Source organism: Oncorhynchus kisutch, unplaced genomic scaffold (assembly GCF_002021735.2).
Source record: "Oncorhynchus kisutch isolate 150728-3 unplaced genomic scaffold, Okis_V2 Okis07a-Okis12b_hom, whole genome shotgun sequence".
In the NCBI taxonomy this organism is placed as follows: Eukaryota; Metazoa; Chordata; class Actinopteri; order Salmoniformes; family Salmonidae; genus Oncorhynchus; species Oncorhynchus kisutch.
Genome location: NW_022261984.1, coordinates 16,303,847 through 16,322,244, shown reverse-complemented (window position 1 = coordinate 16,322,244; position 18,398 = coordinate 16,303,847). Strand labels below are relative to the sequence as shown.

Sequence of the window (18,398 nt, the reverse complement as noted above, 5' to 3'; positions counted from 1 at the left end):
GTTAACCACCACTGTTCCTAGACCAGTTAACCCACTGTTCCTAGACCAGTTAACCCACTGTTCCTAGACCAGTTAAACCCACTGTTCCTAGACCAGTTAACCCACTGTTCCTAGACCAGTTTAACCCACTGTTCCTAGACCAGTTAACCCACTGTTCCTAGACCAGTTAACCCACTGTTCCTAGACCAGTTAACCCACTGTTCCTAGACCAGTTAACCCAACTGTTCCTAGACCAGTTAACCCACTGTTCCTAGACCAGTTAACCCCACTGTTCCTAGACCAGTTAACCCACTGTTCCTAGACCAGTTAACCCCACTGTTCCTAGACCAGTTAACCCACTGTTCCTAGACCAGTTAACCCACTGTTCCACTGTTCCTAGACCAGTTAACCCACTGTTCCACTGTTCCTAGACCAGTTAACCCACTGTTCCACTGTTCCTAGAACAGTTAACCCACTGTTCCACTGTTCCTAGACCAGTTAACCCACTGTTCCACTGTTCCTAGACCAGTTAACCCACTGTTCCACTGTTCCTAGACCAGTTAACCCACTGTTCCTAGACCAGTTAACCCACTGTTCCTAGACCAGTTAACCCACTGTTCCTAGACCAGTTAACCCACTGTTCCTAGACCAGTTAACCCACTGTTCCTAGACCAGTTAACCCACTGTTCCTAGACCAGTTAACCCACTGTTCCTAGACCAGTTAACCCACTGTTCCTAGACCAGTTAACCCACTGTTCCTAGACCAGTTAACCCACTGTTCCTAGACCAGTTAACCCACTGTTCCTAGACCAGTTAACCCACTGTTCCACTGTTCCTAGACCAGTTAACCCACTGTTCCACTGTTCCTAGACCAGTTAACCCACTGTTCCACTGTTCCTAGACCAGTTAACCCACTGTTCCTAGACCAGTTAACCCACTGTTCCTAGACCAGTTAACCCACTGTTCCTAGACCAGTTAACCCACTGTTCCTAGACCAGTTAACCCACTGTTCCTAGACCAGTTAACCCACTGTTCCACTGTTCCTAGACCAGTTAACCCACTGTTCCACTGTTCCTAGACCAGTTAACCCACTGTTCCACTGTTCCTAGACCAGTTAACCCACTGTTCCTAGACCAGTTAACCCACTGTTCCTAGACCAGTTAACCCACTGTTCCTAGACCAGTTAACCCACTGTTCCTAGACCAGTTAACCCACTGTTCCTAGACCAGTTAACCCACTGTTCCTAGACCAGTTAACCCACTGTTCCTAGACCAGTTAACCCACTGTTCCTAGACCAGTTAACCCACTGTTCCTAGACCAGTTAACCCACTGTTCCTAGACCAGTTAACCCACTACCAGTTAACCCACTGTTCCTAGACCAGTTAACCCACTGTTCCACTGTTCCTAGACCAGTTAACCCACTGTTCCACTGTTCCTAGACCAGTTAAACCCACTGTTCCACTGTTCCTAGACCAGTTAACCCACTGTTCCACTGTTCCTAGACCAGTTAACCCACTGTTCCCACTGTTCCTAGACCAGTTAACCCACTGTTCCTAGAACCAGTTAACCCACTGTTCCTAGACCATTAACCCTGTTCCTAGACCAGTTAACCCACTGTTCCTAGACCAGTTAACCACTGTTCCTAGACCAGTTAACCCACTGTTCCTAGACCAGTTACCCCACTGTTCCTAGACCAGTTAACCCACTGTTCCTAGACCAGTTAACCCCACTGTTCCTAGACCAGTTAACCCACTGTTCCTAGACCAGTTAACCCACTGTTCCACTGTTTCCTAGACCAGCTAACCCCACTGTTCCTAGACCAGTTACCCACTGTTCCTAGACCAGTTAACCCACTGGTTCCTAGACCAGTTAACCCACTGTTCCTAGACCAGTGTAACCCACTGTTCCTAGACCAGTTAACCCACTGTTCCTAGACCAGTTAACCCCACTGTTCCTAGACCAGTAACCCACTGTTCCTAGACCAGTTAACCCCACTGTTCCTAGACCAGTTAACCCACTGTTCCTAGACCAGTTAACCCACTGTTCCACTGTTCCTAGACCAGTTAACCCCACTGTTCCTAGACCAGTTAACCCACTGTTCCTAGAACCAGTTAACCCACTGTTCCTATAGACCAGTTAACCCACTGTTCCTAGACCAGTTTAACCCACTGTTCCTAGACCAGTTAACCCACTGTTCTCTAGACAGTAACCCACGTTCCTAGGCCAGTCACCCACTGTTCCTAGACCAGTTAACCCACTGTTCCTAGACCAGTTAACCCCACTGTTCCTAGACCAGTTAACCCACTGTTCCTAGACCAGTTAACCACTGTTCCTAGGCCAGTTAACCCATCTGTACCTAGACCAGTTAACCCACTGTTCCTAGACCAGTTAACCCACTGTTCCTAGACCAGTTAACCCCACTGTTCTAGACCAGTTAACCCACTGTTCCTAGACCAGTTAACCCACTGTTCCTAGACCAGTTAACCCACTGTTCCTAGACCAGTTAACCCACTGTTCCTAGACAAGTTAACCCACTGTTCCTAGACCAGTTAACCCACTGTTCCTAGACCAGTTAACCCACTGTTCCACTGTTCCTAGATCAGTTAACCCACTGTTCCTAGATCAGTTAACCCACTGTTCCTAGATCAGTTAACCCACTGTTCCTAGATCAGTTAACCCACTGTTCCTAGAACCAGTTAACCCACTGTTCCTAGACCAGTTTAACCCACTGTTCCTAGACCAGTTAACCCCTGTTTCCCTAGACCAGTTAACCCACTGTCCATGTCTAGACCAGTTAACCCACTGTTCCTAGATCAGTTAACCCACTGTTCCTAGACAGTTTACCCACTGTTCCTAGACCAGTTACCCACTGTTCCTAGACCAGTTAACCCACTGTTCCTAGACCAGTTAACCCACTGTTCCTAGACCAGTTAACCCACTGTTCCTAGACCAGTTAACCCACTGTTCCTAGACCAGTTAACCCACTGTTCCTAGACCAGTTAACCCACTGTTCCTAGACCAGTTAACCCACTGTTCCTAGACCAGTTAACCCACTGTTCCTAGACCAGTTAACCCACTGTTCCTAGACCAGTTAACCCACTGTTCCTAGACCAGTTAACCCACTGTTCCTAGACCAGTTAACCCACTGTTCCTAGACCAGTTAACCCACTGTTCCTAGACCAGTTAACCCACTGTTCCACTGTTCCTAGACCAGTTAACCCACTGTTCCACTGTTCCTAGACCAGTTAACCCACTGTTCCCTGTTCCTAGACCAGTTAACCCACTGTTTTTCCACTGTTCCTAGACCAGTTAACCCACTGTTCCTAGACCAGTTAACCCACTGTTCCTAGACCAGTAACCCACTGTTCCTAGACCAGTTACCCACTGTTCCTAGACCAGTTAACCCACTGTTCCTAGACCAGTTAACCCATGTTCCTAGACAGTAACCCCTGTTCCTAGACCAGTTAACCCACTGTTCCTAGACCAGTTAACCCACTGTTCCTAGACCAGTTAACCCACTAACCACTGTTCCTAGATCAGTTAACCCACTGTTCCTAGATCAGTTAACCCACTGTTCCTAGACCAGTTAACCCACTGTTCCTAGACCAGTTAACCCACTGTTCCTAGACCAGTTAACCCACTGTTCCTAGATCAGTTAACCCACTGTTCCACTGTAGGCCGTCATTGTAAAGAAGAATTTGTTCTTTAAACTGACTTGCCTGGTTAAATAAAGGTATAAAAAATGAAGAGAGGCCAGTGACATCATCTCTGTGCGACTGTCACATTGAAGACAGGTTTGCAGAGTAGTTAATCCCTGTCCAGTATTTTGGTTAAAGGATTTCTGATCCACAACGTCATTAGGAAACAGGAACGATCCAGTCTGTGACGTTACGCTGTCTCACAGCCACGTGTTTCTGTGTGTCAGTCTGACTAGCTGAGGTGACAGATCCAGCCAGCTGCACTGTGTTCTAGGTACCAACAGGTGTTGAAACAGGCAGGTACAACAGGCAGGTACAACCTGATTACATGGATATATACACACATCCCATACATCCCCATTCCATTATTCAACTCACTGTCCAAGTCTACAGCCTGGCTATACTGATACCAGAGGACTGTCCCAATTCATCCACCACTAGACAGTCTACAGCCTGGCTATACTGATACCAGAGGACTGTCCCAATTCATCCACCACTAGACAGTCTACAGCCTGGCTATACTGATACCAGAGGACTGTCCCAATTCATCCACCACTAGACAGTCTACAGCCTGGCTATACTGATACCAGAGGACTGTCCCAATTCATCCACCACTAGACAGTCTACAGCCTGGCTATACTGATACCAGAGGACTGTCCCAATTCATCCACCACTAGACAGTCTACAGCCTGGCTATACTGATACCAGAGGACTGTCCCAATTCATCCACCACTAGACAGTCTACAGCCTGGCTATACTGATACCAGAGGACTGTCCCAATTCATCCACCACTAGACAGTCTACAGCCTGGCTATACTGATACCAGAGGACTGTCCCAATTCATCCACCACTAGACAGACAGTCTACTGATACCAGAGGACTGTCCCAATTAATCCACCACTAGACAGTCTACAGCCTGGCTATACTGATACCAGAGGACTGTCCCAATTCATCCACCACTAGACAGTCTACAGCCTGGCTATACTGATACCAGAGGACTGTCCCAATTCATCCACCACTAGACAGTCTACAGCCTGGCTATACTGATACCAGAGGACTGTCCCAATTCATCCACCACTAGACAGTCTACAGCCTGGCTATACTGATACCAGAGGACTGTCCCAATTCATCCACCACTAGACAGTCTACAGCCTGGCTATACTGATACCAGAGGACTGTCCCAATTCATCCACCACTAGACAGACAGTCTACTGATACCAGAGGACTGTCCCAATTCATCCACCACTAGACAGTCTACAGCCTGGCTATACTGATAGCAGAGGACTGTCCCAATTCATCCACCACTAGACAGTCTACAGCCTGGCTATACTGATACCAGAGGACTGTCCCAATTCATCCACCACTAGACAGTCTACAGCCTGGCTATACTGATACCAGAGGACTGTCCCAATTCATCCACCACTAGACAGTCTACAGCCTGGCTATACTGATACCAGAGGACTGTCCCAATTCATCCACCACTAGACAGACAGTCTACTGATACCAGAGGACTGTCCCAATTAATCCACCACTAGACAGACAGTCTACAGCCTGGTTATACTGATAGCAGAGGACTGTCCCAATTCATCCACCACTAGACAGACAGTCTACAGCCTGGCTATACTGATACCAGAGGACTGTCCCAATTCATCCACCACTAGACAGTCTACAGCCTGACTATACTGATACCAGTGGACTGTCCCAATTCATCCACCACTAGACCGTCTACAGCCTGGCTATACTGATACCATAGGACTGTCCCAATTCATCCACGACTAGACAGACAGTCTACAGCCTGGCTATACTGATACCAGCGGACTGTCCCAATTCATCCACCACTAGACAGACAGTCTACAGCCTGGCTATACTGATACCAGAGGACTGTCCCAATTCATCCACCACTAGACAGACAGTCTACAGCCTGGCTATACTGATACCAGAGGACTGTCCCAATTCATCCACCACTAGACAGTCTACAGCCTGACTATACTGATACCAGTGGACTGTCCCAATTCATCCACCACTAGACCGTCTACAGCCTGGCTATACTGATACCATAGGACTGTCCCAATTCATCCACGACTAGACAGACAGTCTACAGCCTGGCTATACTGATACCAGCGGACTGTCCCAATTCATCCACCACTAGACAGACAGTCTACAGCCTGGCTATACTGATACCAGAGGACTGTCCCAATTCATCCACCACTAGACAGACAGTCTACAGCCTGGCTATACTGATACCAGAGGACTGTCCCAATTCATCCACCACTAGACAGTCTACAGCCTGGCTATACTGATACCAGAGGACTGTCCCAATTCATCCACCACTAGACAGACAGTCTACAGCCTGGCTATACTGATACGAGAGGACTGTCCCAATTCATCCACCACTAGACAGTCTACAGCCTGGCTATACTGATACCAGAGGACTGTCCCAATTCATCCACCACTAGACAGTCTACAGCCTGGCTATACTGATACCAGAGGACTGTCCCAATTCATCCACCACTAGACAGACAGTCTACAGCCTGGCTATACTGATACGAGAGGACTGTCCCAATTCATCCACCACTAGACAGTCTACAGCCTGGCTATACTGATACCAGAGGACTGTCCCAATTCATCCACCACTAGACAGTCTACAGCCTGGCTATACTGATACCAGAGGACTGTCCCAATTCATCCACCTCTAGAGAGACAGTCTAATGATACAGATCACCTAACACTGTCCCATTACATCTACCACTAGACAGTCTACTGATACAGACCACCTAACACTGTCCCACTACATCCACCACTAGACAGTCTACTGATACAGACCACCTAACACTGTCCCACTACATCCACCACTAGACAGACAGTCTACTGATACAGACCACCTAACACTGTCCCACTACATCCACCACTAGACAGACAGTCTACTGATACAAACCACCTAACACTGTCCCATTACATCTACCACTAGACAGTCTACTGATACAGACCACCTAACACTGTCACATTACATCCACCACTAGACAGTCTACTGATACAGATCACCTAACACTGTCCCACTACATCCACCACCACTAGACAGACAGTCTACTGATACAGACCACCTAACACTGTCCCACTACATCCACCACTAGACAGTCTACTGATACAGACCACCTAACACTGTCCCACTACATCCACCACTAGACAGACAGTCTACTGATACAGACCTCCTAACACTGTCACACTACATCCACCACTAGACAGTCTACTGATACAGATCACCTAACACTGTCCCACTACATCCACCACCACTAGACAGACAGTCTACTGATACAAACCACCTAACACTGTCCCATTACATCTACCACTAGACAGTCTACTGATACAGACCACCTAACACTGTCACACTACATCCACCACTAGACAGTCTACTGATACAGATCACCTAACACTGTCCCACTACATCCACCACCACTAGACAGACAGTCTACTGATACAGACCACCTAACACTGTCCCACTACATCCACCACTAGACAGTCTACTGATACAGACCACCTAACACTGTCCCACTACATCCACCACTAGACAGACAGTCTACTGATACAGACCACCTAACACTGTCACACTACATCCACCACTAGACAGTCTACTGATACAGATCACCTAACACTGTCCCACTACATCCACCACCACTAGACAGACAGTCTACTGATACAGACCACCTAACACTGTCCCACTACATCCACCACTAGACAGTCTACTGATACAGACCACCTAACACTGTCCCACTACATCCACCACTAGACAGACAGTCTACTGATACAGACCACCTAACACTGTCACACTACATCCACCACTAGACAGTCTACTGATACAGATCACCTAACACTGTCCCACTACATCCACCACCACTAGACAGACAGTCTACTGATACAGATCACCTAACACTGTCCCACTACATCCACCAGTAGACAGTCTACTGATACAGACCACCTAACACTGTCCCACTACATCCACCACTAGACAGACAGTCTACTGATACAGACCACCTAACACTGTCCCACTACATCCACCACTAGACAGACAGTCTACTGATACAGACCACCTAACACTGTCCCACTACATCCACCACTAGACAGTCTACTGATACAGACCACCTAACACTGTCCCACTACATCCACCACTAGACAGTCTACTGATACAGACCACCTAACACTGTCCCACTACATCCACCACTAGACAGACAGTCTACTGATACAGACCACCTAACACTGTCACACTACATCCACCACTAGACAGTCTAATGATACAGACCACCTAACACTGTCCCACTACATCCACCACCACTAGACAGACAGTCTACTGATACAGACCACCTAACACTGTCCCACTACATCCACCACTAGACAGACAGTCTACTGATACAGACCACCTAACACTGTCCCACTACATCCACCACTAGACAGACAGTCTACTGATACAGACCACCTAACACTGTCACACTACATCCACCACTAGACAGTCTACTGATACAGACCACCTAACACTGTCCCACTACATCCACCACTAGACAGTCTACTGATACAGACCACCTAACACTGTCCCACTACATCCACCACTAGACAGACAGTCTACTGATACAGACCACCTAACACTGTCCCACTACATCCACCACTAGACAGTCTACTGATACAGATCACCTAACACTGTCCCACTACATCCACCACTAGACAGACGGTCTACTGATACAGACCACCTAACACTGTCCCACTACATCCACCACTAGACAGACAGTCTACGGATACAGACCACCTAACACTGTCACACTACTCTGAATTATGTTGTGGTTTTGCCGTACAGGCTAAAAAGTGAAATATTGTATTGTCAATGCATGGTAAATAGTAACAACGGCATCTATTGGCTATGCATACTAAGTATCGTGCTAGTATGGACATTATGGACCAATGAGAGGAGAGACACTCACCCTGAGGCTTTGTGAATGGTTGGTGACGTGGAGGCCGAGCTGGCAGAGTTCCGCTTGGAGAGGTCGAGCACACTGTCCGCTACGGGAGAAGGAATCAGACAACTAGTCAGAGGTCAGACAACTAGTCAGACAACTAGTCAGAGGTCAGACAACTAGTCAGAGGTCAGACAACTAGTCAGAGGTCAGACAACTAGTCAGAGGTCAGACAACTAGTCAGACAACTAGTCAGAGGTCAGACACCTAGTCAGAGGTCAGGCAACTAGTCAACTAGTCAGAGGTTAGGCAACTGGTCAGAGGTCAGGCAACTAGTCAAAGGTCAGGCAACTAGACAGTAGCCAGACAACTAGTCAGAGGTCAGGCAACTAGTTAGAAATGTGTGGGTTCTAGGTCCTGTTGGGTTCTCTACCTGGTGTGGCTCTAGGTCCTGTTGGGTTCTCTACCTGGTGTGGCTCTAGGTCCTGTTGGGTTCTCTACTGGGGGGGCTCTAGGTCCTGTTGGGTTCTCTACCTGATATTGGTTCTAAGTCCTGTTGGGTTCTCTACCTGGTGTGGCTCTAGGTCCTGTTGGGTTCTCTACCTGGTGTGGCTCTATGTCCTGTTGGGTTCTCTACCTGGTATTGGTTCTAAGTCCTGTTGGGTTCTCTACCTGGTATTGGTTCTAAGTCCTGGTATTGGTTCTAGGTCCTGTTGGGTTCTCTACGTGGTGTGGTTCTAGGTCCTGTTGGGTTCTCTACGTGGTGTGGTTCTAGGTCAAATATGGGACGAGGATTCTAATATCCCATAACGTTTTGCATAAGCGAGGAAGAATTCTAAGCAAAAAGGAAACCAGCAATGCTAGTTAGCAACGGCACTGGTCCCAATGAATCTGTGTATTTCCCAATGCTAGTTAGCAACGGCACTGGTCCCAATGAATCTGTGTATTTCCCAATGCTAGTTAGCAACGGCACTGGTCCCAATGAATCTGTGTATTTCCCAATGCTAGTTAGCAACGGCACTGGTCCCAATGAATCTGTGTATTTCCCAATGCTAGTTAGCAACGGCACTGGTCCCAATGAATCTGTGTATTTCCCAATGCTAGTTAGCAACGGCACTGGTCCCAATGAATCTGTGTATTTCCCAATGCTAGTTAGCAACGGCACTGGTCCCAATGAATCTGTGTATTTCCCAATGCTAGTTAGCAACGGCACTGGTCCCAATGAATCTGTGTATTTCCCAATGCTAGTTAGCAACGGCACTGGTCCCAATGAATCTGTGTATTTCCCAATGCTAGTTAGCAACGGCACTGGTGCCAATGAATCTGTGTATTTCCCAATGCTAGTTAGCAACGGCACTGGTCCCAATGAATCTGTGTATTTCCCAATGCTAGTTAGCAACGGCACTGGTCCCAATGAATCTGTGTATTTCCCAATGCTAGTTAGCAACGGCACTGGTCCCAATGAATCTGTGTATTTCCCAATGCTAGTTAGCAACGGCACTGGTGCCAATGAATCTGTGTATTTCCCAATGCTAGTTAGCAACGGCACTGGTCCCAATGAATCTGTGTATTTCCCAATGCTAGTTAGCAACGGCACTGGTCCCAATGAATCTGTGTATTTCCCAATGCTAGTTAGCAACGGCACTGGTCCCAATGAATCTGTGTATTTCCCAAAGCTACAACATTATCCTGACCTGGGTAATCCTCAACCTAGGTGCTACAACGTTATCCTGACCTGGGTAATCCTCAACCTAGGTGCTACAACGTTATCCTGACCTGGGTAATCCTAATCCTAGGTGCTACAACGTTATCCTGACCTGGGTAATCCTCAACCTAGGTGCTACAACGTTATCCTGACCTGGGTAATCCTCAACCTAGGTGCTACAACGTTATCCTGACCTGGGTAATCCTCAACCTAGGTGCTACAACGTTATCCTGACCTGGGTAATCCTCAACCTAGGTGCTACAACGTTATCCTGACCTGGGTAATCCTCAACCTAGGTGCTACAACATTATCCTGACCTGGGTATCCTCAACAACGTTGTCCTGACCTGGGTATCCTCAACCTAGGTGCTACAACATTATCCTGACCTGGGTAATCCTCAACCTAGGTGTGGGTTCTCTCCCAGAGCAGCCTGGGTAATCCTCAACCTAGGTGTGGGTTCTCTCCCAGAGCAGCCTGGGTAATCCTCAACCTAGATGTGGGTTTTCTCCCAGAGCAGCCTACTACAAAGCAGGACCCTCTGGCTCCCTTGGATACTGATGCAACCTCTGGTTCCCTTGGATACTGATGCAACCTCTGGCTCCCTTGGATACTGATGCAACCTCTGGTTCCCTTGGATACTGATGCAACCTCTGGCTCCCTTGGATACTGATGCAACCTCTGGTTCCCTTGGATACTGATGCAACCTCTGGTTCCCTTGGATACTGATGCAACCTCTGGTTCCCTTGGATACTGATGCAACCTCTGGTTCCCTTGGATACTGATGCAACCTCTGGTTCCCTTGGATACTGATGCAACCTCTGGTTCCCTTGGATACTGATGCAACCTCTGGTTCCCTTGGATACTGATGCAACCTCTGGTTCCCTTGGATACTGATGCAACCTCTGGCTCCCTTGGATACTGATGCAACCTCTGGCTCCCTTGGATACTGATGCAACCTCTGGCTCCCTTGGATACTGATGCAACCTCTGGCTCCCTTGGATACTGATGCAACCTCTGGCTCTCTTGGATACTGATGCAACCTCTGGCTCCCTTGGATACTGATGCAACCTCTGGCTCTCTTGGATACTGATGCAACCTCTGGCTCCCTTGGATACTGATGCAACCTCTGGCTCTCTTGGATACTGATGCAACCTCTGGCTCCCTTGGATACTGATGCAACCTCTGGCTCCCTTGGATACTGATGCAACCTCTGGCTCCCTTGGATACTGATGCAACCTCTGGCTCCCTTGGATACTGAAGCAACCTCTGGTCCCCTTGGATACTGATGCAACCTCTGGCTCCCTTGGATACTGATTCAACCTCTGGCTCCCTTGGATACTGATGCAACCTCTGGCTCCCTTGGATACTGATGCAACCTCTGGCTCCCTTGGATACTGATGCAACCTCTGGCTCCCTTGGATACTGATGCAACCTCTGGCTCCCTTGGATACTGATGCAACCTCTGGCTCCCTTGGATACTGATGCAACCTCTGGCTCCCTTGGATACTGATGCAACCTCTGGCTCCCTTGGATACTGATGCAACCTCTGGTTCCCTTGGATACTGATGCAACCTCTGGCTCCCTTGGATACTGATGCAACCTCTGGTTCCCTTGGATACTGATGCAACCTCTGGTTCCCTTGGATACTGATGCAACCTCTGGCTCCCTTGGATACTGATGCAACCTCTGGTTCCCTTGGATACTGATGCAACCTCTGGTTCCCTTGGATACTGATGCAACCTCTGGTTCCCTTGGATACTGATGCAACCTCTGGCTCCCTTGGATACTGATGCAACCTCTGGCTCCCTTGGATACTGATGCAACCTCTGGCTCCCTTGGATGCTGATGCAACCTCTGGTTCCCTTGGATACTGATGCAACCTCTGGTTCCCTTGGATACTGATGCAACCTCTGGTTCCCTTGGATACTGATGCAACCTCTGGTTCCCTTGGATACCGATGCAACCTCTGGCTCCCTTGGATACCGATGCAACCTCTGGTTCCCTTGGATACTGATGCAACCTCCCTTGGATACTGATGCAACCTCTGGCTCCCTTGGATACTGATGCAACCTCTGGTTCCCTTGGATACTGATGCAACCTCCCTTGGATACTGATGCAACCTCTGGCTCCCTTGGATACTGATGCAACCTCTGGTTCCCTTGGATGCTGATGCAACCTCTGGTTCCCTTGGATGCTGATGCAACCTCTGGTTCCCTTGGATACTGATGCAACCTCTGGTTCCCTTGGATACTGATGCAACCTCTGGTTCCCTTGGATACTGATGCAACCTCTGGTTCCCTTGGATACTGATGCAACCTCTAGTTCCCTTGGATACTGATGCAACCTCTGGTTCCCTTGGATACTGATGCAACCTCTGGTTCCCTTGGATACTGATGCACCTCTGGTTCCCTTGGATACTGATGCAACCTCTGGCTCCCTTGGATACTGATGCAACCTCTGGTTCCCTTGGATACTGATGCAACCTCTGGTTCCCTTGGATACTGATGCAACCTCTGGTTCCCTTGGATACTGATGCAACCTCTGGTTCCCTTGGATACTGATGCAACCTCTGGTTCCCTTGGATACTGATGCAACCTCTGGTTCCCTTGGATACTGATGCAACCTCTGGCTCCCTTGGATACTGATGCAACCTCTGGTTCCCTTGGATACTGATGCAACCTCCCTTGGATACTGATGCAACCTCCCTTGGATACTGATGCAACCTCCCTTGGATACTGATGCAACCTCTGGTTCCCTTGGATACTGATGCAACCTCTGGCTCCCTTGGATACTGATGCAACCTCTGGTTCCCTTGGATACTGATGCAACCTCCCTTGGATACTGATGCAACCTCTGGCTCCCTTGGATACTGATGCAACCTCTGGCTCCCTTGGATACTGATGCAACCTCTGGTTCCCTTGGATACTGATGCAACCTCTGGTTCCCTTGGATACTGATGCAACCTCTGGCTCCCTTGGATACTGATGCAACCTCTGGCTCCCTTGGATACTGATGCAACCTCTGGCTCCCTTGGATACTGATGCAACCTCTGGTTCCCTTGGATACTGATGCAACCTCTGGCTCCCTTGGATACTGATGCAACCTCTGGCTCCCTTGGATACTGATGCAACCTCTGGTTCCCTTGGATACTGATGCAACCTCTGGTTCCCTTGGATACTGATGCAACCTCCCTTGGATACTGATGCAACCTCCCTTGGATACTGATGCAACCTCTGGCTCCCTTGGATACTGATGCAACCTCTGGCTCCCTTGGATACTGATGCAACCTCTGGCTCCCTTGGATACTGATGCAACCTCTGGTTCCCTTGGATACTGATGCAACCTCTGGTTCCCTTGGATACTGATGCAACCTCTGGTTCCCTTGGATACTGATGCAACCTCTGGTTCCCTTGGATACTGATGCAACCTCTGGTTCCCTTGGATACTGATGCAACCTCTGGTTCCCTTGGATGCTGATGCAACCTCTGGTTCCCTTGGATACTGATGCAACCTCTGGTTCCCTTGGATACTGATGCAACCTCTGGTTCCCTTGGATACTGATGCAACCTCTGGTTCCCTTGGATACTGATGCAACCTCTGGCTCCCTTGGATACTGATGCAACCTCTGGTTCCCTTGGATACTGATGCAACCTCTGGTTCCCTTGGATACTGATGCAACCTCTGGTTCCCTTGGATACTGATGCAACCTCTGGTTCCCTTGGATACTGATGCAACCTCCGACAGCGTTTTCCCCCGGAACCCCATTTTCCCCTTCTAACCGTTGGAGAAATCTCCTCACAATGATCTCAAACTATGTTTTTAATACACGCAATGAAAATAAGCACGGCTAAATCAGGAAACTCTTGGGTATATGTTGTGGTGGATTGTCGCTACAATGTCTTCACAGGAAACCTGGTCAAGTTGTTTTGTAGTGAGGCTAGCCACTGAATACACCCTGTATAGTACGAGTTACTAACCCATTTTGGGATTATAAAAGTGCTTCCAAATCGTTTGCTGATGTCGACAGCAAGATGAGTTAAAATTCCTAATATAGCCAACTTAGCTAGCTAGCATCCATTTAGAGAAAACAAGTTCTAGCAAGTGGCTAGCTAGCATTAACAATGTTTGGTGGTCAATAAGAAAGAGCTAGCTAACCAGCTGAGCTAGCTAACCAGCTGAGCTAAGCTAACCAGCTGAGCTAAGCTAACCAGCTAAGCTAACCAGCTGAGCTAAACTAACCAGCTAAGCTAACCAGCTGAGCTAAGCTAACCAGCTAAGATAACCAGCTGAGCTAAGCTAACCAGCTAAGCTAACCAGCTGAGCTAAGCTAACCAGCTAAGCTAACCAGCTGAGCTAAGCTAACCAGCTGAGCTAGCAAACACTACCAAAGAATATAGTTTTGGGATTCTAATAATACTCCCAACAGGCTCTGCATTTCAGGAATCAGTACCTGGTTCGCTGTTTAATTATTGAACCATTTAAACAATGATTTTTTTTAAAGAAAACTCAGATTTTTCCCACTGCCCTTGATGCGTTTCGGGCTCGACTACAGTTGCTATCACTTGGAGCGTTGCAATTGGTTGCCCAAAATTCCAGGGCGGGGCTTAGCGAAAGAGCCAAGTAGACCTTGCCAATTTTAAGCTCATCTTTAAAAAAAACTATGTAAAAATAGTTAGGCAAGTTAGCTGGCTAACTCATTGTTCCTACTTTGTAGTATACCCCACCTGGTGTGGGTTCTAAGCCCTGGTGCGCTCTCTACCCGGTGTGGGTTCTAAGCTCTGTTGCGCTCTCTACCCGGTGTGGGTTCTATGTTCTGTTGGGTTCTCTACCCGGTGTGGGTTCTAAGCCCTCTTGGGCTCTCTTCCCGGTGTGGGTTCTATGTTCTGTTGGGTTCTCTACACGGTGTGGGTTCTAAGCTCTGTTGCGCTCTCTACCCGGTGTGGGTTCTATGTTCTGTTGGGTTCTCTACCCGGTGTGGGTTCTAAGCCCTCTTGGGCTCTCTGCCCGGTGTGGGTTCTAAGCCCTCTTGGGCTCTTTGCTCGGTGTGGGTTCTAAGCCCTGTTGGGCTCTCTACCCGGTGTGGGTTCTAAGCCCTGTTGGGCTCTCTACCCGGTGTGGGTTTTAAGCCCTGTTGGTTCTCTAACTGGTGTGCATTCCAAGTCCTGTTGGGTCCTCTACCTGGTGTGGGTTCTAAGTCCTGTTGGGTTCTCTATCTGGTATTGGTTCTATGTCCTGTTGGGTTCTCCATCTGGTGTTGGTTCTCTACCTGGTATGGGTTCTAAGTCCTGTCGTGTTCTCTTCCTGGTGTGGGTTCTAAGTCCTGTTGGGTTCTCTATCTGGTATTGGTTCTATGTCCTGTTGGGTTCTCTATCTGGTATTGGTTCTATGTCCTGTCGGGTTCTCTACCTGGTATGGGTTCTAAGTCCTGTCGGGTTCTCTACCTGGTGTGGGTTCCTCCTCCTGGTTCCGTGTCACAGTGAGGTCTAGAGGTGAGTCGAGGTCAGAACGCTGGGAGCCTGTGGTGGTGGTAAGGCGTGTCTTGGAGGCGTACTCCATGGCAAACTGCCTCACCATCCTCTTCATCAGTTCCTGGGCCACCAGAGGGACGTTAGGGTCTCCACTGGACGCCAGCTCTGGACAGACAGCCAATCACAGGTAAGCATACTGTCTACGTACATTTATCTTAGCCAATCACAGGTAAACACACTGTCTACATACATTTATCTCAGCGCGTATAAACCAGGTAGCCAACGATGCTACGTAGCGCTGTTAGCATTAAGAGTGTAAACGCCGTCGTCTCTGTTCTAGTCGGACGGGGACTCACCTTTCTTATGGAACACAGCGTGGAGGAACCTGTGAGCTGATAGGCTGCTGTCTGAGAGGGAAGGGGCTTGGGAGGGCGTGTCGTCTGAGGGGAGGCGGCCACTGGGACATGGTCCTATTAGAGGAGGAAGAGACAATGACATCACCGACGCGTCGTAACAACACATACAAAACCGCAACAACGCCGTAGCCAATCACAGGCCTGCCTCTGCCCAGGTTCCTCTGCCTGCCAGATCTTACAACGTCTGGATCCATATTTTATATATCACCTAACTGCATCATAATGTCCATGACGCAGTCCATGACGTGGCGCGCAACCATTGGTTGATTCACCTCAACGTCTGAGCAGCAGAACACACCCAACGTCACCTGAACGACAACAGCTCCAAACATTCAGCGACTGACAGAGAAACCCAGTAAATCTGATATAGTTGAACTAAACTGAAGCGTTTCCATGAGAGAGCTGGAAGTAAACTGAAGCGTTTCCCTGAGAGAGCTGGAAGTAAACTGAAGCGTTTCCCTGAGAGAGCTGGAAGTAAACTGAAGCGTTTCCCTGAGAGAGCTGGAAGTAAACTGAAGCGTTTCCCTGAGAGAGCTGGAACTAAACTGAAGCGTTTCCATGAGAGAGCTGGAACTATACTGAAGCGTTTCCCTGAGAGAGCTGGAACTAAACTGAAGCGTTTCCCTGAGAGAGCTGGAACTAAACTGAAGCGTTTCCCTGAGAGAGCTGGAACTAAACTGAAGCGTTTCCATGAGAGAGCTGGAAGTAAACTGAAGCGTTTCCCTGAGAGAGCTGGAAGTAAACTGAAGCGTTTCCCTGAGAGAGCTGGAAGTAAACTGAAGCGTTTCCCTGAGAGAGCTGGAAGTAAACTGAAGCGTTTCCCTGAGAGAGCTGGAACTAAACTGAAGCGTTTCCTTGAGAGAGCTGGAAGTAAACTGAAGCGTTTCCCTGAGAGAGCTGGAACTAAACTGAAGCGTTTCCTTGAGAGAGCTGGAAGTAAACTGAAGTGTTTCCATGAGAGAGCTGGAAGTAAATCAAGACAGAAAATAGCAGTCCGCTTGTATCACGGAGCTGAACTTACATTGATCAGCAGGCTGCAGAAGGAACAACTGGCCTTCACTGCCCAGTCCTCTAGCTCCTCGGGTTCACAGTCTGGAAACACACACACACACACACACACACACACACACACACACACACACACACACACACACACACACACACACACACACAGTCAATAAAGTCTCAGTGGCACCAACTGGGAGCGAACACGTGTACACACACACACACACATACACACACAGACACAGACACATACACACACAGACACACACACACACACACACACACACACACACACACACACACACACACACACACACACACACACACACACACACACACACACACACACACACACACACACACACACACACACACACACACACACACACACACACACACTCACCATCAAAAATATTAAGGTCTCTGAGCAGCAACGGGCCATAGATTCCCTCCAGAATGCTCTCGAACCCTGGAATACACATATACACATCAACTAGTGGTTAGAGTGTAGAGGAGGCAGGTAGACTAGTGGTTAGAGTGTAGAGGAGGCAGGTAGCCTAGTGGTTAGAGTGTAGAGGAGGCAGGTAGTCTAGTGGTTAGAGCGTAGAGGAGGCAGGTAGCCTAGTGGTTAGAGTGTAGAGGAGGCAGGTAGTCTAGTGGTTATAGCGTAGAGGAGGCAGGTAGCCTAGTGGTTAGAGTGTAGAGGAGGCAGGTAGTCTAGTGGTTAGAGTGTAGAGGAGGCAGGTAGTCTAGTGGTTAGAGTGTAGAGGAGGTAGGTAGCCTAGTGGTTAGAGTGTAGAGGAGGCAGGTAGTCTAGTGGTTAGAGCGTAGAGGAGGCAGGTAGTCTAGTGGTTAGAGTGTAGAGGAGGCAGGTAGCCTAGTGGTTAGAGTGTAGAGGAGGCAGGTAGCCTAGTGGTTAGAGTGTAGAGGCGGCAGGTAGCCTAGTGGTTAGAGTGTAGAGGAGGCAGGTAGTCTAGTGGTTAGAGTGTAGAGGAGGCAGGTAGCCTAGTGGTTAGAGTGTAGAGGAGGTAGGTAGTCTAGTGGTTAGAGTGTAGAGGAGGCAGGTAGACTAGTGGTTAGAGTGTAGAGGAGGCAGGTAGCCTAGTGGTTAGAGAGTAGAGGCGGCAGGTAGCCTAGTGGTTAGAGAGTAGAGGAGGCAGGTAGTCTAGTGGTTAGAGTGTAGAGGAGGC

General features: G+C 48.7%; 1 protein-coding gene across 2 annotated transcripts in view; it reads right to left on the bottom strand.

Moving 5' to 3' along the window:
- LOC116360060 (uncharacterized) overlaps nt 1–18,398 on the bottom strand; it is a 64,355-nt gene that overhangs the window by 20,507 nt on the left and 25,450 nt on the right. For both annotated transcript variants that reach the window (XM_031814559.1, XM_031814558.1), the window contains exons 2-6: nt 17,612–17,677; nt 17,225–17,295; nt 16,144–16,257; nt 15,761–15,952; nt 8,642–8,720 (exon numbers count right to left, since the gene is read on the bottom strand). In XM_031814559.1, the coding sequence (XP_031670419.1) occupies nt 8,642–8,720; nt 15,761–15,902 (221 nt within the window). In that variant the 5' untranslated portion in view covers nt 15,903–15,952; nt 16,144–16,257; nt 17,225–17,295; nt 17,612–17,677. The remainder of the gene's footprint in view (nt 1–8,641; nt 8,721–15,760; nt 15,953–16,143; nt 16,258–17,224; nt 17,296–17,611; nt 17,678–18,398) is intronic.